We start from the raw sequence: 23,932 nt of genomic DNA on the forward strand, positions 1-23,932 counted from the left end.
TACTGTTCACCTCATGCTCCACTTGTTCAGTTTCTTTGTTTATTTGTTTACTTATTTTTATTTTGCACACCTGAGATATGCTAAGTTTTTCAGCTCTCTGGAATCACCTACAATTTTATGTTTGTGTAAACTGTGTTATTGTTGAGATTTTATACAGATAAAACTAAAATAAAAAACAGAACAAGTATTTTGTTTTTTGCAGTAGGCTTATTGTAAGAAAATGCCTGAAGATACAATTTAAAATTGGGTCTTTGCTAAACTGCCTCATGTGTAGACATAACACTGTGTAGACAATGTGTTATGTGTAGACACAACACCGGTTCATCCTTGACTTAGGTGTCTTTTTTTGACCGGTTTCTTGAATGACTCATAGGTCAGTGTTAAGTGGCTTAAACAAAAACAATGCCTCTGAAAATGCTGTGGTACAATGACTGGACTGAAAATGAGTGAGAAAGCAGCCAGTGTACAAAGACAGACTCTGAAAAACCTTTAGAAAGCCTGGAAAACATTTTTGAAAATGAAAGAATTCCTCTGGAAGCAAAATATAAAGATATCACGGTGACTTTTGCACAGTATTGTATAAATCTAAGGTTTATTTTTATTTATTGTTATCCTCACCATTTGTTTAGTGAAATCCAGTTATAAAAGTGTTGCTATTTAGAAAACGCTCTGTAAAAGTGAAGGTTACAGCCTTCCAGATAATAATTTGTCCTCTCTGAACTTTGTGTGGAAACATATTTGCTGTTGTTGTCTCTGAATAATGGCCAAAATAAAAAAGAACAATGAATCAACACCACACATTTAAAAATAAATAAATAAATACAATTATATATAAATACCAATACCATGTTTTAAAATTTGATTTTCTGGAGGTTTTAAATTGCAACATAATCAAGAAATCAAATTAAAGAAGTTCAAAGGTCAAGAAAGATACCTTGGTGGCGCTCTCGGTGTCAGGGTTGCACTGCAGAATGTCTCTCACCATGGTAGCATTACCTTTCTCCACTGCCCAGTAGAGGGCAGTCTTTCCATCCTGATGAAAAATAAAAGCTTTTTTTGTACTAACAACAACAAATTGCATTAACAAAATCCCAAATAAAATAAAATATATATGGTTTAATATGCATAGCTGGGAATGCAGCATATTATGCTGTACTGTGCATATTTTTATGCACATTAAGGTAGGTCTATGCAACAACAACAAGAAATATCTGTAATTCTAACCCATGGGGAAAAGTTCACTTTACTGAGAAACAATAGGGATAAGTAAACAGTACTGATCAGTAGGGTGACATTTTACACCGAGCACATGAGAGGGCAGAAGGAGAGGAGCTTCTACCTGGCCCCTGGCGTCAATATCAGCATATTTGTTCAACAGAGCTCGCACTATCTCCACATGACCTCCTCTAACTGCTCCTATCAGCATTGTTTCCCCACTCTGCAAGAGAGAAACCAGAGAAAACCAAACAGAGAAAAGTGAGTTGTATTTTATTTCCATTGTATTTCATATCAGCCACTGCTGCTGCTACTGTCAAACATCTCACCCTGTCTGGAACATTGACGTAGGTTCCGGCGTCAAGCAGGTCCTGCACAATTTCTGTGTGTCCCTCCTTGGCAGCGATGGTAAGGGCTGTGTTGTGGTCTTTGTCTGTCTTGTTAACGTTTGGGTTCCTCTTCAGCAGCTCTTTGACGACCTCTGTGTAGCCGCCTTTCACGGCTACGATCAGAGCCGTCATTGAGTTCTGTGAAGCCAAGGAAAGAGGCATATTTAGACATCATTCGAACCCCTTTTTGCTATTCATTCCTATTATCAAACAAAAAATGTGCAGTTATCAGTAAAGATCATCCTTTCCCGCATGCCTGTTTATTTCAGGAGCTTTAAGAGACAATACACCCTTCTGTCAATGAACAATCTAGCTTAAAGAGCCTAATAACCCGGGTTTTGCAAACTCCACAGTCTCTTAGTCACTGCCTTTTAAACTGCTCTGTAACATTAGCTATGACAGTTCCATCCGATTACTGATGCAGCACGTAAAAAAAGCGCATCATTCACTTTGTATTAGCATAGATGCAACATGACTTGAAGCAGCACAGATGCACTACATTGCAGAAATCATTTTTTGGGGGGGGGGGGGGGGGTTAAGATTGTGTTTTGTTCGTGTGGAAATAAAATAAATAATGCTGCTACTCAAACATTCCAGACACAAAATAATTAAGAACACTATTTTTATTAATAATAAAAGTGACTTTGCTGAAACCTTTAGTGGCATCATCACAACTAATGCCAAATGAAGTTCTTGAGTACTTACATCTGTGTGGAGTAGTCCTTGAAATAAATGACAGCACTGTCTTGTTTATAGTTATGTGAACTACAGCTGAGGTGCTGCCTAATGTACAGCTTGACTCGTAATCAAAATAATTTACACAGAAAGGAAAACACTCCCTTTGACACAGTGTGTCCATTTTTATATGAAACGATTAGCATCACTGCTGAATGCTACTGACAGTCTACTTACTGCTCCTTCCTGGTCTACATCAGCTCCATTGGCCAGGAGGTGCATCACACAGTCATAGTGGCCCTTCCGGGCTGCCCAGATCAAAGGAGTGGTGCCATACTACAAATAAAAAATGACAGAGTGCAAGAGATGATTCAATCAACAACCTAGAGATTGATTAATCATGAAGGAAGGGCAACAAATAAGAGGCCCAGGACAGAGGAAAGGCACTTGGGGAATAAGAATGTTCTTTTAGACCGAGTCCTAACCACAAAGCACATCTTATGTGGGATTTAAAGCAAGTAAATAATGAGCATCTGTCAGTATGTAGTTACCTTGTCTGAGCAATTGACCTTGGCTCCGTGCTCCAGCAGGAGACGGACAATCTCTGCGTGGCCTCGACCTGCCGCCCAGATAATGGGGTAGACGCTGTACTGTTGGGGCAGAGGACAGCCGTGTAGTCATGCTGACAGTAACTAATGATCAGTGTTAAGCCCGCGGTCATACAAATGCTTCAAGCTGTAAAAGCAGATGATGGGGAGAGGCAAAGCACTGCGGTGCTTACCCCTTTTTTATCTTTAATTCTCAAATTTACTGACTTTTACCACTTATTTAAAATGAGACATTTCTCTCTATTTCCCTGCATTTACACAGAGTTTAAAATCATAACAAACAAACCAAATAATGTCTTTATTCAGATTATCAGATCACAGATGCCCAAAGATTTCAGAAGACACAGATAACATACAAATAACAATGCTGTGTTGAGTTTTTATACCTGTCCAGTGATGTTAGGGTTGGATCCTTTTTCCAAAAGCAGCTGGGCCACATCTGTACGACCTTTATAGGCTGCCCACATGAGAGCAGTCCAGCCTCCCTAAGTAGAAAACACAGATAATCTAGTTCAGCTAGTGAGGAGTTTAAGTGTACACGATCAGAAAACAGCAACACACACAACACATGTAATATTCAGTTTATTTTATTATAATAAAGAGGAAGACAAACAACAGTACTGACCTTACAGGCTAGTACAGATCTAGACAGATTTTGTGGTTGGAAAATGTGCTATTTAAAGATGACGTGACCCAGTAAGTGAAGTATCACACAGTGTCGTTTATTATAATCCCACTGTGATGACTGACTGTGATCTCTCCTACGCAGCTTAGACACACCATGAACGCCAATGAGTCAGCCCACCTCCTGACTCATTGCCATGGAGTTGCAGAGGCCAAGGATTTATAATGTACATGTCTGGTACATAATACGAAAGCAAATGTATCCTTTGATACACGGTGATACATAAAGACTGTTAGTTTTCACTATCCTTACTGTGTTTTTTAACATTTCTCCCAGGATTTCAGCCCAGTTAGGAACAACATGTAGATCATATTTCCTAAGCATTGCTTTTAATCTTATTAATACAGAAAAAAGCTTCTATAGTTTGGTTACTGTCGAGTCTTTGCCTCTGACGAAGTAACTAAATCATATCACTGCCCATGCAAAGACAACCAGAGCCCAGTAAATGGGATTACTACTAGAAAGGAGCCATCAGACAGAAAGTAATTTAATTTTAGGTCGATTTCCAAGCTAATGCATTACTCTGTTCAACCAGCAGTGGAACTGTCACATCAAACAGAAAGCATTAATAAATATAAAAGGAATATATACCATTTCAGTAAATTCATAAGACTGATTTGAGGTCTTTTTCTTTTCTGTTGTTAAGCTATCTAGCCTTTTTTTTTATATTATCGTAAATTAAGTCATTTTGGTTGTGCTTGGAGCTTGTTCCAGCTCAGCAATATACCCCAAATACATTTAAGACTTTATTTGGTAACACTGATTGAAAGTAAGGGGAGTTAGTGAGGAGCTAAAGCAAAACAAAAGGCTATTGGCCAATACGTAACAGGTGTTGGATCACGTTTCACCCACAAGGCTAGCTAGATGTTGGGAGCCCAGTTTTCTAGCCAAATTTCATTTTTGCTCCTTTGTATTTGTAGTACAGTAAACACAAACTTTACATATTTTAAATGAGGAAAAATTTCACACCGTCTACATTCTCACCATGTCTCTGTGCTCAAGGTTAGCATTGTTCTCCAGCAAGTCCCTCACCACCTCGATGTGTCCCTCCTTAGCTGCCGAGATCAGCGCCGTCCAGCAGTCCTGTACACAGACACTACCTGTTACTTTGAGAACTCCCATTCTCTAAATCCAGTTGACAGAGCATCTGTCAGAGCAATAAATGGGACGCTCGAGGATGGTTAGAAAAAAAAAAAAGAAAACCGCACCTACCAGCTGGTCGTACCAGGTGCTCATGGGAACGCGGTGTCGCATCGAGAGACAAAGGTGTCACAGAGCGCGAGTGTGAGACACGGACAGGACTACGAAATGGAAAACTTCCTCTCTCTTCTTTGACTTTGAGTGCGCCATGTGTAATAATAGGTTACATTACGTGAGATGTTAATAAGTGGTGTGAGAGCAATGCATGCGTGCGTCGAAGTAGGAGGCTGCATGCGTGCGTGCGTGAGTGTGTGCTGGGATCTGAAGTCGCAGGGTGTTGGCTAGTGAGTGGATCCTGTCATTTACTCAAATGAGCGAAGGTAAAAGTATGTAATAAGCTGTCATTATGGCTCATGACGGATCATAACAGCTGAGGGCTAAGCCCGAATGTGGTGAGTTCAGCAAGATGGAACATCAAGGCCACTAGTTATGTCTTCTTTGTCAAGTGGATGATGTGGTTTAAATGACCGCACTGTTTTTCACCTGTCCCTCCATTCTGCGTACATTGCGTTTACTCATGTTTGGGGCTGTGCTCTTTATTAAGAGATGACACGTGCGTGTGCATTTGAGAACTTACAATATCGTCCAAGTTAACGTTGGCTCCTCTCTTAATGAGCTCCTGCACTATTTCCAGACTGCCCTGCTCTGCTGCCACCATGAGGGGAGTCTGTCCATTCTGAAACAAGGAGACGCGGAGTACAGGTGGTTGATTATCCAATACAAATGAAATAAGACGTCACTGGAACAAAATGACAGATAGGTCCAACGATTTTATGACTTCATGTACAGTAACATAACTGATTACTGTCCCATACAAGTCTACACGCTGCTTGATATTTTCCACATTAAGGGAGAGGTCTGGAATTGTCTCAATTTTTCTTTGTCAACAAATTCATGTAAAGCCTAAAATTACAAAATCTGCTCTACTCGGGTACCAGACTGTCTGTCGCCGCACAATTTTATTTCTTTAATCTTTTAACAACCTGCTATGTGCTCTATTTTTTTTTGGTAAATGCTCCTATATGTAACTCGGGACTCATTTGCAGGAAATTTAGCACTTTGTGGTAATTACAGCAACAGCAAGAGGGTGTCTATACAAGCACTGTGAATAAACTACAGACAAACATGGAAACAAACAGCAATGTGCAACAATCAGATTTTGGCTACATGAAAATACTTATTAGTAGTAGGATCGGTTCAGTTTTGGAGTTCTGGTCTTTTTGTAGGATTTCTTGACAAAATATCATCTCACTGGCATTATCCTTTAAGGTTGTATATGTTGCAAATACAGGAATCAGGCTACTTACAGCTGCTACAATCGTACAGTGTACAGTACACATAGTGTGGAGATACTGCATTACCTTTTAATGGCCTCGGATGTTTATATTCCCTTCTAAGCTCTATCCCTCTGTGTCTTTCAGGGTATACTGCAATAACGTCCTATGAGTACTAAGTGCACATAATAAACAATTTCTTTACTGTTGTAAAACAGTAGCTGACCTTTTAGTTGCAGCGACAAGAGATATCTAAAATGTTATCTAAAATAATTAAGAACGCAAAAGATAATAAAATAATAATGTTTTATGAGTACTATATCTTCATCCATCCATTCATTTTCTTAGCTACTAGCTGGAGCCAATCCAAGCTGATTTTGGGTGAGAGATAGGAAACAGCCTGGAGAGGTCACCAGTCCTTCATAAGGCAAGCACAAACAACCATTCATATTCTCACCTAAAGCCAAGAATCACCAATTAACCTAACAAGTATGTTTTTGAACAGGAAGAGGACACAAACTCCACACAGAAGGATTTCAGTTTTCCTACATAACACCAACTAAAGTTATTTTAAAGAGCCTTTAATTACTGCTTATTCTTCCCTGAACTTCTAGAGCCAACATTAAGGCTGCTGTGATGTGGCTTACATCACTCCTGCTGTCCACATCCGTGAACATGTCCAAATGCGCTTTGATGGCAGCCAGGTTCTCCTCGTCCACATAGCTGAACAGACTCTGGACAGCCAGAGAGGTCATCTTTAGGGACGTGCTGGTATCCATGGTTGACAGCTAACCAGCTATACACCCCTGCAGAATGAGAGCAAAAGCAGCATTCACAATGAGCTAAAGAGCACAACAATAGCTTTGTGGCCTGTGCAGCTAAATATACAGCACTTCTAAGAGACAAACAAGAAGTTAAAATCGTGACCGGGAAGAGGTGTGGCGTGCCTTTGAAGTGATGCAGTGGAATAAATCACCACTGTCCAAACCCCAACTTGCATGCATACATACAAGCAATAACAATACAGCAGAAACTAGATGGTGTACACATTAAAGTATAATATTTAAGAAACACACATATAAAAAGTTCGACATGTTGCAATATCCACTCTAATGCAACTATATTATCGATCACAAATTATCAGGACAATTTTTTTTGAGCGTGCATTTCAGAGGTCATTACAAATCTTTTAATATCATGTTAAAGTATCATTATAACCATACTTACAATCTATTAAACAAGCTTATTACACAGGGATGAGCAGGGGCTGTTAGTTCTCTTCAGTTTCGTTCAGTCTGTCTGCTGAGGCTGAAAACACTGACTGAAATTTGTCCACTCAGTATAATGAAGGCTGAGCAATCACAAAGCTCTGCTCAAGATAGTTAACCAAGCCATCAAATACCAATGAAGACAAACAATAGTCTTTAAACTTTGACTCTCTGATGTAATAAAGGCTAGGACAATCGGTGCACTCGACTGTTTGCTCCAATTATATCAGAGCCAGCCTTTTCTACCCTCCTCCACTTCCTGAAATTGGACATTGCGGAACTTTTGTACACAAGAAAAAAGCAGAGTTCTCCCTAAAAGTACTTTAGCACTGATAGGAAAAAAGCAGTAAGACGCAGTGACTATATGACAAATCAATGCACATAACCCACTGGAGCGAGATTATCTATAATTGGAGTGAACCATTCTCAAGAATTATCCTAAACCCAGAGACAAGCATGTTTCTAAATTTACTGAGTCATTTTAAGCCTTTTTACCTTAACTGGACGGCCAAGGTTTGTTTTTTTCTTTGACACTTTAACTACTGGGTATTGACTTACTCTATATTTAGAAAAGATATTCCCAGTTTAAGATAAAATGGCACAAAACTCCCATAAATGTACTGTATAATATATCTGGACAAGAAAAAGCCCCTAAAATATGTTTTCTTTTGAAAGGGGTTTTTACAGGAATTAGGGATTCAGCCAATCGATAAAAGCACTCATTAATCATTCATCAAGTTGGGCTCTTTCCTAATGGTCAGACCTACTTCCTGCCACAGTAACAAAGAATTAATCAGCTCCATTCATTGCTTGTAAGTTGCCCTGGCAATGGGCTTTATATACGGCTCAATATTTCACCATAATCCTTCAGACAAGCAGCTCAAGCTCAGGTCAATAAACACTCAAATGTCACATGCCTCTTGGGCTGTCAGTACAAAGGCCTGGCAGTTTACTCAAATGCAGAGTAACCAATCAATGCAAATATTTAACCTTTTTTTTCTGAATTCTTTATATTTTCAGTCAGGGATCGCCTGGTAACCATTTGCCCATATTAGACAGTGCCAGGAAGAGGTGAGAAAAAAATCCTTTGTTTACAGTCAAAGCAATTGGAGCCTGTTGACACACCCTCCCCAGCTTCTTGCCTCTCAGCATAATGGGTGGACAAATACACCCAAGAACCAATCAGTAAACATTAAGCGCTCTCTCCCTGTTCAGCAGTGATCAGAGTGGAGCTCAATCGCATCTTTTTCACAAAACACATGCACACTAAAGCTCAGAGACAATAAACCAGTAAAAAAGAAAGAAAGAAAAAACATCAAAAATAAGCTGCTGGAGAAAGAAGGGAAAATAAGACCTACAATCTCCAGAAAACATTACTACAAAAGAAACTCTTACCTTCGTGAAGGGTAAAACTGGCAGTGGTTCTCTGCTCAGCTGCACACAGTTTCAACAAGCACTGCCAGGCTCAGGCTCAGCATCCCCCCCTTTTTACAAACAGCTGAATATTAGATGAGGGGGCTGGCCTACGCCCATCCTCACCCAACACAATAGAGGCACACGACCAGATATTCATTCATTACATGCAATGGCTTGGCACCGACTGATAAAGATAAAAGGCCAATTAGGATGTTTGGACTCATCTGTATGACTTAATTTTACAGATAATGCAATAAAGTAGCATGGGAGCTGTCACTTTAGTATCACTATAATCACAGTGTTTACAATGACTCAGGTGCTGATCAATTAAAATTAAATATTAAACTAACCCTTTGAATCACCCAACAATATAGTAGAAAACCAAACAATTTACTGTTATTAATGAAAATGAACACAGTTCTTGTGAAAGTGAATTAGTGCTATAAAAATGATCTACACACAGGATTCTGGATACAAAAATAAAGAAAAACAAAGGATTACCAAATAAATCAGTCGATCACTGCAAGTTATTTTCTAACCCATTCTTAAATGTGACAATTTATCAAATAAATTGTGTTGCTGCCCTGACAAAACAAGAAACTGGCTTTAGAAGTTCGGTTTTCTGGCATTTTAATGTCCAAAAGTCAAATCGACCAAGAAAATAATAAATTCTAATCAGTAATGAAAACACTTGTTACTTGCAACCCAATTCTCTTTGTTTCCAGCTGGAAAACTGACATAAACATGACATTTATAGTGTTTATATAAAAACACAGAGCACTAGCTAACATCACAAACCATCAAATAAAACTCCACGTCAGCTGTTTGGTTATCTGAACGCATTCAAATGTTAGAAGGGAACTAAGCAACACTGGATAGGGTCTCTAAATTTAACCTGTCAGCTTTTTATGACCAGTCATGTGGGTATGAAACTGCTGAGGATTCAGTTCCCTTATGCATACTAGGGTCTGCTAATGTCATATGGATAAGCAAAAACTGTCTCATGTTTTTGATACACACAGAGTCTTAAACTGCTTGGCTGTGGGCTTTGCAACGTGCACAAAGTTCATGGACACAACAAACTGACAGGCAAAACACCGTATCAACATCGTGCCATTTAAACGATGTTGATACGGTGTATAATATAAAGTCACCAAGTCTATGGTGCGTTCACTGCTCTGACCCCCATGACTCTTAAAAAAAGAACATCTGTATGACGCGCATATAATCAGATGGCTTTAAATGTGACGAGGCGAAGAAAGGTTTAGAAATAGTGTGGCTCGGTTATTCCGGTGTCTTGACAAAGGTCTTTTGCAAACACGATATTGCAAACACAGCAGCGACTTCCCGTTCACTATCACTAGGAAGCAACTTGAAAACACAAGCTAGCCAAACCTGGAAACGGGCTAACAGGCTAGCGTTAGCTTTCCAACAGGTCCCTACATTTTTATTTATTTTTTTTATCTCCTCTAAAAAGCTGGAGAAAAGTACACCAACAATTTTTTAAAGTAGTCTTACCTACGCTGGGTTGCTCTGTATTTTAATTCCGGTCCAGATAATCCAGTCACAAAGTCTTCGTTTTTTAAGCCATAATATCTTTGCTTCTATTTGACAGAGGAGCCTCGACCTGCTACAGTAAGACTCCACCTCCTCGCACCCAAGAGTACAGCAGGGTAACATGTGGCAAGAAAACTAACAGGGGGAAAAAGCGGGGAGGTGGGATTTGTTTTTACTGTACGACATTAATTTTACAGTTTTAACAGTAACTTTATAGGTTCTGAGTTTAAAAACACAACAAAATATTTTTCTGAATTCAACAAGTAGTTAAAATAAGCTTTAAGCACAAAGCTTACATGCTGTGCGTTGCTTTTAGGCAATTCTGTTGATATAAAGCAAAATATTTAGCTTTTTCTTTGGTCGCCTATTAAAGTATAATATAAATGCTGAACCTGAGTAAAGCATCTGGATACTCCCCCCAATTTGTACTCAATTCCCATTATGATGTGCATGGAGCAGTAGATGGATAATCTAATGATGATGGCAATTTTGTTACACTACAAAGCAGAAAATAAGGCCAATTCCTTTTGTTTGCCCCATTTTTTTGACTTTGGGTGGATGAAGGATATATCCACACAAGTCAAGTATTGTTTAAAAAAAAAAAAAAAAAAAAAAGAGACAAAAATCAATAAAAGATAAAAACCCAATTGATAAATATGTTTTAATATATTTTAATGATTCTACTCGTGTTTCTCTTTAACATGCAAGAATCTTAACCTCCTAAGACCTGAACTCTTCCACGACATGCTTTTTTAATTTCTCTTTGATATTTGGTCACATTGGGGCCCAATGAATGTAAAAACAAAGAATTACCAGATTTTATTTATTTTTTTACCTTATTTTTGTTTTTAAGAAAAAACTAATTTTGATAGAACAGTAGCAGTATAATGTCCTCGTAAGTGGATATTAGACCCTTGTAGAGCAAAATTGTGTATTTTGGTCTAAATAACCCATGATGTACTGTCCACATATGTGGACGGCAGGTCCTAGGAGGTTAATGTTATATGCACATGTGATATATGCAGCTAAAGCCCTTTTGTACTAGTGTTTGCATTCATTTAAAAACAAATTACTTCGTTTTTTTTAACAGGACAAAAACAAATCATTTATGACATAATGGCAGTGTTAGTGTTTAAAAATAAGTTCTCTTTATTCCCCCACATAAATCAGAATTGTAATGTACTGTTATACAAATCTTTCAATAAATTTCCTTCTGACACAAAAATAACCAATATGTTCCACAGGCACGCACACGCACACACGCAGGCCCACTTATACACAAAAGAAAAAAACCCCCAAAATGCGCCATTTATGATTTGGCACTTTGGACATATGGAGCAGTTTGCATTGATCTGCTGGTTTGGGTGGCCATGCAGTGCAATAATCGCTATGTTTTTGAACAATGACATCCCTTTCCCCTTGGGTGGGCCGCTCTCACCTACACAGGGCCCAGGCTACAAATATAGTGAAGTCGAGTTCACATCAACGGGTCACATGAATACTGGTACACACACACAAAGTTATGGCAGGAAAATGCGAGTGTTATCTTAGTCTTAAAAACCAAAAAAAAAAGAAAGAAAAATCCCCAACTCATCTCTGCTGCTTTGTTACTACTTTACAGGAAACAAATGCATCAGTTTAACTTAAATTATTGAGAATGATTTTTGGAAAAAGAAAAAAAAAAGGAAGCATAATTTCAAAGTGATGTTGTGGGCTTTGAAATCCCAAGATTATATCTTGCTCTTACAGGTACATTTATGTGTCACTATTATTCAAAGAGCAGCGAGGTGCCTTGTAAAAGGTCCTCTCTGCACCATGTTTTCATTAACTACATCATTCATTAATCCGATCTAATGATTTCAGAAAAATATCACAGCAGTCGCTGTTATAAGGTCCAACTGAGGGACTCTAGAAGGCTAATAAGGCGAGCCACGGACCAAAACAACATGAGGAAACAGGAACACCATACAGCAAATGCTGAAACATCCCCTAGGCTAACATTAAGTGCACACAATATGAAATAAGACCATTTACCACAACAGCTGGCTTATGTGTTTGAAATTTGTACAATACTATAAAGTCACGTACATATATAACTGTAACTGGTTTCTTTATGTGCTTTTATGCACTGTGCATGGACCATTTGACACTTTATTTCTAAGTCAGTGCGGTGATCTGATTAGATTTCTGTTGCGTTTGTAGGACTTAAGACAATTACTGCACAAATAACTCAAGAAGGATGTAAATTCTGTAGGAATTCTGTTAATTAAAATCATTTTGGAGACTTGTTTTAACAACTGAACACAGAGGAAACCTGTCATGAGACAAATATCAGCAGAAATTTAAAAATAATAATAATTCTGAACCCCAAGTCAACAAGCCTTAAAAGGTATTCTAAGTTACCATAGGGTAAACAAACTCCCTTTGAAACACACATTTATCAGATGAGTCTTCTTTGCCCAACAAAAAAAAAAAAAAAAAAAAGCAGCAGATATGAAAAATATAAAAAGATATCCAGTTATTAAATCTTTTAGACTGGAGAGGAATGAGATCTGAATTCCACTTTGAGATTCTCTCTTTCAGGCATAGTCAAGTCATCCCACAAAAAACAAAAGAGCATTCAGAATGGATTTCAATTAGTGTCATCACAAACATCTAAGTACAAAACACACACGATGTGAATTCTTCTGGAATAGAGATTAAAAAAAAAAAAAAAAGACATAGAAATCAAACAATATGTTGAGGATCCTAAGGCCTGTTTGAAATTGGCAGCTGATGATAAAGGTTATGTTTCTTTTACATGTACACGGTTTTCTGTTGCCACCTAACAGAGGCTTGTACCCAGACAATGACAAAAACCCTCCACATACTGCGCTTTAAATCTGTTTACCTTACATGAAACCACACTGGTGTAACTGCATTTAGGTTCCTGCAGCGTGCCATTCAAACTGTTATTTCACCTTCAAAGTACATAGAGGGTTTAAGGCAGCTTGGAGGTGTTCGTTTTCACTAATGTATTGTAAAGTAACCACTACCGCTCATTAGTTTACACCTTGGCCATTTCTTCACCTTGGTCTTGTATCCATGTCAGAAGTGTGATTGCTGTCAGCCTTGCTACTGGAAGTTTTTGCCAGGATGTAGACTTGTGTTTTCTGTCTGATAGGAGATATTTGGTTCTTTGTCAGGTAAACGGACTCAACACACTCCAGGTCTCAGTAGTTTATAGTTCGTCTCAGTGTTTCTGCTGCTGAAGGGGCGGCGCGTCACTGTCCCGACCCTCATGTGGTCTTTTCTTTCTGGTTGCAGTTGTTGTCTGTGCTGTTGTGATCTGTCTGGTTGTCCTTCTGGAGGTCGTCCTGCTGCTCTTTGGCCTGCCGGCGTTTCGACTTGACAGGTAGGGCCAGGACCACCAGCAGACATAGAAGATGTAACCCAAAGTACCAAGTCCTGCGAAAACATCGATGAGAGAGAATGTTGTTAACAAGACAACAGTAAACTGCATACTGCGCATGTTTGACAACATGACTTTGTAGTAAACAAACAAACAAACAAACAAGCCAGTTTAGCTTGCCTGCAGTCAGACCTTTCATCAACAGAAAACATCTGGCACATCACAGACATAAAATACAAAAATTAAGACCCGGGACTGAAAAATGAGACAATCTTCTCCCAAAAGTCCAGCCCGGCTCTCCTCAGTTCCAGGATATTCATAGACTGCTACAAGACATGGCTCTACCAATTTTTTTGAGAAATGTTGCTGCCATCAAATTGAAAACAAACTAATATTTTTCTTAAAAATGGTACATTTTCTCAGTTTAAACATTTGATATGTTTTCTGTGGGTGGCTATAGCTCAGGTGGCAGAGCAGGTCAGCCACTAATCAGAAGGTCGGTGGTTTGATCCCAGGCTGCCTCCTGGCTGCATGCCAAATATCCTTGGGCAAGATACTAACCCCATGTTTGCCTACTGGTGGTGGTCAGAGGGCCCGGTGGCGCCAGTGTCCAGCAGCCTCGCCTCTGTCAGTGGCTACAATGTAGCTTGCAATCACCAGTGTGTGAATGTGTGTGTGAATGGGTGAATGACTGAATGTAGTGTGAAGCACTTTGGGGTCCTTAGGGACTGAGTAAAGCGCTATACAAATGCAGGCCATTTACCATTCTGTACTCTATTGTGAATAAATTATGGGTTTATGACATTTGCAGCTCAGTAATGTTTCTTAACATTAAGAAACCAAGAAGAAGAAGACGAAGCTGTGAGCAAGGAGGGAGGGGGTGAGTGAGTGAGTGATTCGTTCATGCTATGAGGGAGGGGGCGAGTAACTCAAATGTGCTGTTAGCATGCTAGCAGAGCGATGCTACTGTGAACCGAGGAGCTATTGTCTTGATGTGACTCAGGGTTTTTTCTTCCAGTTCAGAGCAGAAATGTTTTTGTTAAGAAACTGGCTGTTGTTTTTTTCCCCCCACACAATTTTAATTATAAGCTAGATATATTTCTGCTAATGAAATTAGTTTGCTAATAGCAACAGGGATGAGTCAGTGTGTCAGTTGGGCTTGTGAATCATGAGTCACGAGTCAGTAAAGTGATTCTCGAGTATTGAACGATTCATTCATGATTCGCACATCACTACTACAGTGTCTGTTCTTTACTGCCTGTCTAGCAGCTGTTGTTGATGTTTGGATCGTAATTTCTTTGCAGCGACTGGTCAATGTTAAGGTCACTTGTTTTATTTCCTCCTCATCCTTCAATCATAAAGCTGTCTCGTTAACCATTACCGCCTGACAGGCTAATAAAAACATGTAAATTTCAACACTACGGGCAACGATTTCATTTACATTTTTAATACTACAACAATAATAAAGTTTAAGTTTGCTACAATACCACGGTAATCTCACACAACAGAATTGCTTGCAAAATGAATGTATTTTTTTAAAATAAGAAAGGCTGACATTGTGTCTCCTACTCCACAGTGTATAAGAAGCTCATAGACGTACCTGTAGAACTTGAGTGAGGGTCCTACTGCAAGTAGCACAAATGGCGCCACTGTATAACTAATGGCCACCTGAGTCCATGCCCACGTGATCACATCATAGATGCCCTTGTATGAGTCAGACACCAGGAAGTACGGCCTGATGTTGTGCCTTACCTGAAAGAGAAAGTATTTTTCTTACTGCAAGTTCAACTTGTCAATTTAAACATTTTAGGTAAATGAAGCTGTAAAGTTCGAATTATACTCTACCCACTCTTCCGTACGATAGACTAAAGTTGAGCTAACTGACCTAGTTCCAAAAATCTCCACATGACAGCAGGGATTACTGTCGGCTTCCACTCATTATCTGCCCATCTTTCTTTTGCGCCGTCTCTTTCTGTCCCTCGTAGATCTTAGGAGGAATCTATCTCTGAAACAGCTTTGTGTGGCAAAGGCCAGAAGTTGGCATAACTACAGTGGGGCAAAAAAGTATTTAGTCAGCCACCGATTGTGCAAGTTCTCCCACTTAAAATGATGACAGAGGTCAGTAATTTGCACCAGAGGTACACTTCAACTGTGAGAGACAGAATGTGAAAAAAAAAAAATCCATGAATCCACATGGTAGGATTTGTAAAGAATTTATTCGTAAATCAGGGTGGAAAATAAGTATTTGGTCAATAACAAAAATACAACTCAATACTTTGTAACATAACCTTTGTTGGCAATAACAGAGGTCAAATGTTTACTATAGGTCTTTACCAGGTTTGCACACACAGTAGCTGGTATTTTGGCCCATTCCTCCATGCAGATCTTCTCGAGAGCAGTGATGTTTTGGGGCTGTCGCCGAGCAACACAGACTTTCAACTCCCGCCACAGATTTTCTATGGGGTTGAGGTCTGGAGACTGGCTAGGCCACTCCAGGACTTTCAAATGCTTCTTACGGAGCCACTCCTTTGTTGCCCGGGCGGTGTGTTTTGGATCATTGTCATGTTGGAAGACCCAGCCTCGTTTCATCTTCAAAGTTCTCACTGATGGAAGGAGGTTTTGGCTCAAAATCTCACGATACATGGCCCCATTCATTCTGTCCTTAACACGGATCAGTCGTCCTGTCCCCTTGGCAGAAAAACAGCCCCATAGCATGATGTTTCCACCCCCATGCTTCACAGTAGGTATGGTGTTCTTGGGATGCAACTCAGTATTCTTCTTCCTCCAAACACGACGAGTTGAGTTTATACCAAAAAGTTCTACTTTGGTTTCATCTGACCACATGACATTCTCCCAATCCTCTGCTGTATCATCCATGTGCTCTCTGGCAAACTTCAGACGGGCCTGGACATGCACTGGCTTCAGCAGCGGAACACGTCTGGCACTGCGGGATTTGATTCCCTGCCGTTGTAGTGTGTTACTGATGGTGACCTTTGTTACTTTGGTCCCAGCTCTCTGCAGGTCATTCACCAGGTCCCCCCGTGTGGTTCTGGGATCTTTGCTCACCGTTCTCATGATCATTTTGACCCCACGGGATGAGATCTTGCGTGGAGCCCCAGATCGAGGGAGATTATCAGTGGTCTTGTATGTCTTCCATTTTCTGATGATTGCTCCCACAGTTGATTTTTTCACACCAAGCTGCTTGCCTATTGTAGATTCACTCTTCCCAGTCTGGTGCAGGTCTACAATACTTTTCCTGGTGTCCTTCGAAAGCTCTTTGGTCTTGGCCATGGCGGAGTTTGGAGTCTGACTGTTTGAGGCTGTGGACACGTCTTTTATACAGATGATGAGTTCAAACAGGTGCCATTCATACAGGTAACGAGTGGGGGACAGAAAAGCTTCTTACAGAAGACGTTACAGGTCTGTGAGAGCCAGAGATTTTCCTTGTTTGAGGTGACCAAATACTTATTTTCCACCCTAATTTACGAATAAATTCTTTACAAATCCTACCATGTGGATTCATGGATTTTTTTTTCACATTCTGTCTCTCACAGTTGAAGTGTACCTCTGGTGCAAATTACTGACCTCTGTCATCATTTTAAGTGGGGGAACTTGCACAATCAGTGGCTGACTAAATACTTTTTTGCCCCACTGTAGGTCAATGCTCTGCTTGTCTTCCTTCAGATAAAGAAGGATACAGTCGCTGCAGAAACTCACAACTCACTGCCCCGCACACAAAATTGACCGTTTCTGCATTTTATCTCTTTTATCCAGAGATTTAATGCATTCCTAGTGTACTATCAGTCCACTGTCTCTGCATAAATCTCCTCCTGTCTCCTCTTTTGACATAACTGGAATGAAGATGTCTGGCTTTGCTGAGATTAGTGGTAATGGCCTCACGCTCAAAATGAGGTTCAAGTGGCACACTACTTCATTATTATCCACTTGCAATCCATTAAGTGATTTTGTTGTGTGTTCGTTGGTCTGTTAAGTAGCTGTGGTAAATCTATAGAGGTCTTAAAGTCTAGTATGGCGGTGGCAAACAAATCAATTTTTGTAGCAAAATTTTAATGCAAGTTTTTTGAAAGTAAGTAATATGCAAATTCAGAAGCTTTTCATCAATTGAACAGTGTGCACTGCGTGTACTCACTGCACGTGCAGCCATGGTCATGCCGATGCCAGTAAGGAAGGTCAGATAGTAGCCAGGGTACACCCCGTGCCACATGGCTGACAGCAGGAAGGTGGCAGCAGTGGGGTTAATGGGACAGCGCTCGTAGCACACCCTGAGAAGAAAACATAACGCGTACATCTAGCGCTCAGTCCAAAAAAGTGGAGACCAATGAATCAAAATCTCATAAATGGGCAAAACTGTCTAATTTAAGTTCACTGCATCAAATACAAATGCTTCAGATTATAGGTTCTGTAAAATGTCTCCACATAAATGATGCAGGTATCAAGCAAACATTTTTGCTTATGTGTCAAGGACAATATACATGCACAACTTGTTCTCTTGCAGACTAAGAAAGCTACAGCATTATAACAGAAATGCTCTTACCTCTTAAGCCAAAGAGCTGTTTGAATGTTCCAATTGTCTAGGAACAACTTGAAACTGGTGGCGAACTGAAAACGAATACAGAAAAAAATATTCTTTCAGGCTTTACATAAAAAGTAGCTTTATCTGGATACAAAATAATAAAATGAGAACAAAGATCCAGACCTCAATGTCCAGAATTCTGAGATTTGATATCAGATCCCACCGTGGGGAGCCATCTTTGTTGTATCCGTTGAAGCCGAATCCGGCAGCATTGTTGATAGCATCAGCTGCGGGACAGAGGTACATGGGCTTCAGAGTAGAGCGACTACAGTAAAGAATGACAAGAGCTTCCCTCCCTGCAGTTTGTAAAGTAGTGACGGAAACAAATGGAGCCTTGGATGAGTTTGTCTAAAATTAAGCGCGACACCACTAGATCTTCACCACTAGATGGCACTGTTACCTCAAAAAATATCTTGAGGTTGCATTTCACATAGACAAGTTCAATTATAAAACTTAAAGAGGCAGTGGGGTTGAGCAATATGATCTTAGTAACACTTATAGACACACATTTCATCAGACTGTCCAGCTTATCACCAAATTTGAAAATTTGAATGCCAGTAGGCATAAGGTATTTCCTCCCTCTCCTGTCCCAGCTCTTCCTAACATTTTGTGCACGTTACACATGTTATTTAAAGACTGTTTCCTTTCCAGCATAAGGGAACCTCTGTATATACAGTGTTTATGCAAATGTTTAAAATCTGCATAAAATCAGAATATACAGATTTTATTTGTAAACATTCAAATGACAGATTCAAATCTCTGAATAACACATTTATGGGAGGAAATGTGTTATTCACTGATAAGAAAGCCAAGTCAAACTCACCGAGCGTCCAGACAAAGTAGTACTTTGGCCTCAGCGCCAGCATTGCCAAGTAAAGGTAGACAACCTGGAGATGGAAGGGTGTGGAGTTTACAAAGTCGTCGTCTATCGAGCGCTCCACTGGGAGTAGCTTGTAGAGGGACAGATAGACGGCCAGCGAGATAGCACAGGTACACAGCTTGGAGATGACATCATTCTGGACAAAGGTGGGAGACAATAAAAGCAATTAAGCAATCCAATTAAACTCGGTGCACTCTATTATATTCAAAAACGAACGCTGGCAACATGACGAGAGGTGATGTTATTCTACAGAAACCCGGTTAAGCTGATTTGAAGGTAAATCAAGTCCTTGAGAATCCTTTCATGTTTTATATTTAGCAACATCTGTTTTCACTTTGTTCCTTTCTTTTATGAAACACTTAAACACAAACGCTAATCTTGGACTGTCGTTAAATTATTAATGCATTATGCATCAAGAATATATGAAAAACCTTGAGGTTTCGATATTTGCGTCACAAATTCCCAGTAATGTCCCAGTTTCTGTCACGCAAATCAAAACCCTGTATATGTATGGCAATATATTATTCTTAGGACTGCTCCACTTTGGGCCTTTTATCGAAATGTGCAATTTTACATCACAGTTATGTGCATTCAAGATTCAAGATAGTACCTTCTGTCAAGTAAAAACTGCAATTTTGTATTGACCGTTAGGCTCATCTGCCTAACCAATCTAAATGGAACTTAACTGTGTCCACTAATGTGCTTTGTACCTTGGGCGAGGGTTCGGTTTGCTTGTACTTTCCATTCTCCTTGCCGTTGGCGTTCTCCTGGTGCCGCGGCTGGTAGCACGTTCCTTCAATGAAGGCCTTGTAGTCGTTGTAGGAGCAGGTTGGCCCTGCCAGGATCCCCATGAAGTTACAGTTGTAGCTCAAGTATTCCAACAAACTGGGCATACGACTTGAGGAGACAGGGATTGAACATTAGAAAATATTCATCCATTCATTACAGAAACCAGACCAAACATATATGAGTGACTAAACCCATGTTATAATGCCTTAGAGCAGTATTGTCCATATCGACTGAGAAGAAGTAGGATTTATTCGACTGAACGGTCCAAGCAAAGATGGAGAATCTCGACTGACCCTGGAGACTTTTTTTTCTCCTAGTTTTTCCTATTTAAATTTCATCTGCTAGGTGAAGCACAGTCTGACTGCTGGAACATGCGGGATGTCCTTCCCAGCAGCCATTTCAGAGTAAGCGGCTGACTCAGAGTAGCCCAGCGAAGGATTGTGATGTCTAGGGCCTTAAAGCTACAATGAGTAGGTCTTCTAGTGATCACTATGTTTGCTCTGTTTTATAACCATCTAGGCTGGTTTGTGTAAGATTCACATGTAAAATATGTGTTATTCTTTGCTGTGCATTTTTTTCTATTCTGTTCTTTTTATTGGCTAGTCTTTTCTAACCTTTTTGACAAATATAAACTACCTGTTTCTAAACAACTACTTTTACTTTTGTTTTTGCTGCATTATGGTCTCCAATAGGAATGACAAATGGCCTGCATTTGTATAGCGCTTTTCTAGTCCATAGGACCCCAAAGCGCTTTACACTACATTCAGTCATTCACCCATTCACACACACATTCACACACTGGCGATAGCAAGCTACATTGTAGCCACAGCTGCCCTGGGGCGCACTGACAGAGGCGAGGCTGCCGGACACAGGCGCCACCGGGCCCTCTGACCACCACCAGTAGGCAAACATGGGGTTAGTATCTTGCCCAAGGATATTTGGCATGCAGCCAGGAGGCAGCCTGGGATCGAACCACCGACCTTCTGATTAGTGGCTGACCTGCTCTGCCACCTGAGCTACAGCCACCCAAGGGGGGGGGGGGGGGGGGGGGGTCAGTTATACAGCAGGATAGCAGGATAGATGGAGGGGATAGGCATTCCCACAGTACAAGTCACCAGAGAGTAGTCAATGTGTTGTTTCCTAGATACAGAGTGCCTAACAACTGCTTGACAGCGCCAGAGAGACTGAAAGGGGAGGGCAGTGTGGCGATTGCCTATGCAGAAAGCAATAACGCCTTTATTAAAGAAAAGAGGATCATTGCTCTCAGACTGAATGCCAATTTAAAAATCACAGCAGCTTTTTAATTCCACTTGATTCAGTGAACTCATCATTTGAAGCATCAAAAACATACCTGAGTCACATACCTGATAGCAAAGTATTTCTGACCGGGAGTCAGCTGCCCTTCTCGCTTGGTCAAACCTACAAATGTAGAGAGACACTTCAATGCCAACAGGTGACATGCATAACAGCTTCACAACACACACACACACACACACGCATTATTTTAAGCTTGTTAAGGGTCACAAGCATTTTTCTAATACACTATGCTATTTTAGCTCTTTATTCTGTCAACAGGATATGGATTGAAATGGATTACACTCCTGCCACAGCAGCTTAATACCATTTAAAACTATCAACAAAACATTTTGTACCATAGATTCTGCAGCGTTAATTGTACAAGTTAGCGTAGGTGCTACACAGGGCCTGACCAGGGTGTATAACCTCACATCCTATGAGGCTGCCCTAAACTGCAAACTTTTGGACATCGCTTCACGGCTTTATCCAGAAAGTTGCAGGCGCGTAAATCCCCTTTTTATTTGTTTTTGTCCGCAGCCCTGGCCTTCCTTAATAACACAATTCCCTCTTCATTTATGCTCATCAGCCACTTTATTAGGAAAACCTGATTGACTGGTTCTTAAGGCAAATATCTAATCTACAGGAAAGGAACAGGAACTTGAGGTGACAATTCACATGGGATCACCATAATAGAAGACTGGAAAATACATTTCCTGGTCTTGATTTGCTTAAGCGCCACAGCCTACCTGAGTATTGTTGCTGACCCTGTGAGCACAGTACCCATCTTTTGATGGCTGGTAACATGCCCTGATGCCACAAAGCTCAAGTCATCGCAAACCAGTTTCTTGGAAGTGATGATGAGTTCAATGTACGCTCACAGAATAGGTATAGAATGGGTTCAGACCACCATCATGTTGGTAAGGAGACCACCTGTCTAACAGTGGAAATTAACTTATGCTCCATCAATCGCAGGCTGGTAAATTTTCCTTCCTGGCTGGCAGCATATAGCTGAGCGGGACACAACAATATCACTTGCTACAGGAACGATTTCTTTACAATATTAACGACCGTTACATGGAAATTTATGGCTCACACACACCTGATCCTTTGTTACCTGATCCTAAACCCAACACACTCTTTTTTTTTTTTTTTTTTTTAATATTCATTCTTACATTCTCATCTCTCTATTCAGTGCTTGTTTTTTAAGATACCCGTCACCCCTTGTCCCCATTTCACATTCATTAAGCTATTATGTTGTTTAAAAATTCAATACAATATCAATCACAGCTGAGTTAGCAGAGGACAGTGAGTGACGGAGAGCAAAAGCAAAGGGTGTAAAGAAAAGATGATGCAACAGAGCAAACAGGGTGTTGTGTGTGCATAACCTCATCGCCTAACACTGGCTGTTCCACTTTGCAGTCTGCTCTTTGTTATGAAGACCAGTGGCTATGCAATTCATTATACTATGAGATTATATGCCTGTTGTGCAAGCTAATATTTGGTTAAACTTTCCTGTTCCTCGGGCCACAATTTAACCCTCTGACTCAATTTAAAACTCAAATTAAATATTGACCTCTGAGACTGTAAACTGTGCCATCGACACATGTATTCTAACAAAGGGAGACAATAAATATTGGGCAGGTAATCAGGATGCGGCACTTCGTTCATGGCCACTTATTAGACCAGGGGTGTCAAAAATCATTTAATTCATGGGCCATTTTATCTCAGTGGACTGGACTTAACAGCGTTACTGCATAGCTACCAAGAGTAAAAGACATCCAAATTTTTAAGCCGTATGTAAAGAATTTTGTGAAAATGTTTGCAAAAACCTAAAATAAAAAACATGCTGGTACAGCTCCTTGGCTTAACCAGCTCAGTTCATTGTTGCATTGCAGGCCATGGGAAATGCGTTGTCAGTAAGAAGTTCTGTAAAAGTGATGATGATTCAAAACTCTGGTTGCCCAACCTGTTGATTTTGTCCATGCCACTCACATGTTACATCTTGTTCTTAATGATTTGGCTTCCTACAAAATACAGTGAAATCTCCAGAAAACATGTACTCCTGTGAGACTTTGCAAAATCATCCAGTGACACCAATGCATTTGGCATAATTGCAAAGAGAAGCAGTTAAAATCCTTATATCACACTATTCAAGTAAACATCATCCAAATTGTCATTAGACTGATGACTGTGTTCAGTCAGTACACTGAGGTGACTTAAGCCACCAAGTGGGCGCTAAACAGCTGTGAGTACCTCTCTGATACTCTGTTAGGTGTTCCTATTTTAAACATGATTTCACTTCTGGATCTTTATTTACTCCTCATTGGCACATGTGGTGTTTCAATTATATCAGCAAAGTCTCTATTTGTTCCAGGAGCGGAGGGAGAGTCAAATGCAGGTCAGCCACAGGGAGACAAATTGGACTTTTGCACGTCCACTAAAAGTTGTGTTACCTTAAAAAAAAAACAAAGAAATAATCACAGGCTCTGCAGTATATCACAATGTAACACGGGGCTGTTCCATCACATGTCTTGTCTTGACTTTTTGGACAGCACAAAAGCACAAAGTCTAGTTTAATTAGATTTGGGATTAAAGAAAGTCTTAACGGTTGAGAAGGGGGAAAAAAACAATGCAAAGTTGGTCATTGCTCCATTATATAACTATGTTTATGCTCTCCTTCTGGTTCAGTAGCCCA

The 23,932-nt window shown here is 40.1% G+C and overlaps 2 protein-coding genes across 8 annotated transcripts in view; both read right to left on the minus strand.

Annotated features, from left to right (window-relative positions):
• Nucleotides 1-10,382, minus strand: part of kidins220a (kinase D-interacting substrate 220a) — a 46,162-nt gene extending 35,780 nt beyond the window's left edge. For 4 of the 7 annotated variants that reach the window (XM_085390596.1, XM_085390595.1, XM_085390594.1 and 1 more), the window contains exons 1-10: nt 10,249-10,382; nt 6,694-6,852; nt 5,350-5,448; nt 4,557-4,655; nt 3,274-3,372; nt 2,831-2,929; nt 2,517-2,615; nt 1,545-1,742; nt 1,340-1,438; nt 935-1,033 (exon numbers count right to left, since the gene is read on the minus strand). In XM_085390596.1, the coding sequence (XP_085246722.1) occupies nt 935-1,033; nt 1,340-1,438; nt 1,545-1,742; nt 2,517-2,615; nt 2,831-2,929; nt 3,274-3,372; nt 4,557-4,655; nt 5,350-5,448; nt 6,694-6,825 (1,023 nt within the window). In that variant the 5' untranslated portion in view covers nt 6,826-6,852; nt 10,249-10,382. Of the gene's footprint in view, nt 1-934; nt 1,034-1,339; nt 1,439-1,544; nt 1,743-2,516; nt 2,616-2,830; nt 2,930-3,273; nt 3,373-4,556; nt 4,656-5,349; nt 5,449-6,693; nt 6,853-7,273; nt 7,401-8,709; nt 8,814-10,248 lie in introns of those variants that run through there. The other 3 variants (XM_085390592.1, XM_085390590.1, XM_085390593.1) reach the window with 3 other exon arrangements.
• Nucleotides 10,383-11,842: 1,460 nt separating this feature from the next.
• The window catches only part of mboat2a (membrane bound O-acyltransferase domain containing 2a), a 47,904-nt gene continuing 35,814 nt past the window's right edge, over nt 11,843-23,932 (minus strand). The window contains exons 6-13 of the mRNA XM_085391434.1: nt 21,306-21,360; nt 19,863-20,049; nt 19,096-19,288; nt 18,396-18,499; nt 18,234-18,298; nt 17,829-17,961; nt 15,279-15,430; nt 11,843-13,734 (exon numbers count right to left, since the gene is read on the minus strand). Coding sequence (XP_085247560.1) covers nt 13,566-13,734; nt 15,279-15,430; nt 17,829-17,961; nt 18,234-18,298; nt 18,396-18,499; nt 19,096-19,288; nt 19,863-20,049; nt 21,306-21,360 — 1,058 coding nt within the window. The 3' untranslated portion in view covers nt 11,843-13,565. The remainder of the gene's footprint in view (nt 13,735-15,278; nt 15,431-17,828; nt 17,962-18,233; nt 18,299-18,395; nt 18,500-19,095; nt 19,289-19,862; nt 20,050-21,305; nt 21,361-23,932) is intronic.

The sequence above is a fragment of the Rhamphochromis longiceps genome, linkage group LG19 (assembly GCF_057381845.1).
Source record: "Rhamphochromis longiceps isolate RC_006_pf linkage group LG19, R_longiceps_female_GT1.1, whole genome shotgun sequence".
NCBI classification, from domain to species: domain Eukaryota; kingdom Metazoa; phylum Chordata; class Actinopteri; order Cichliformes; family Cichlidae; genus Rhamphochromis; species Rhamphochromis longiceps.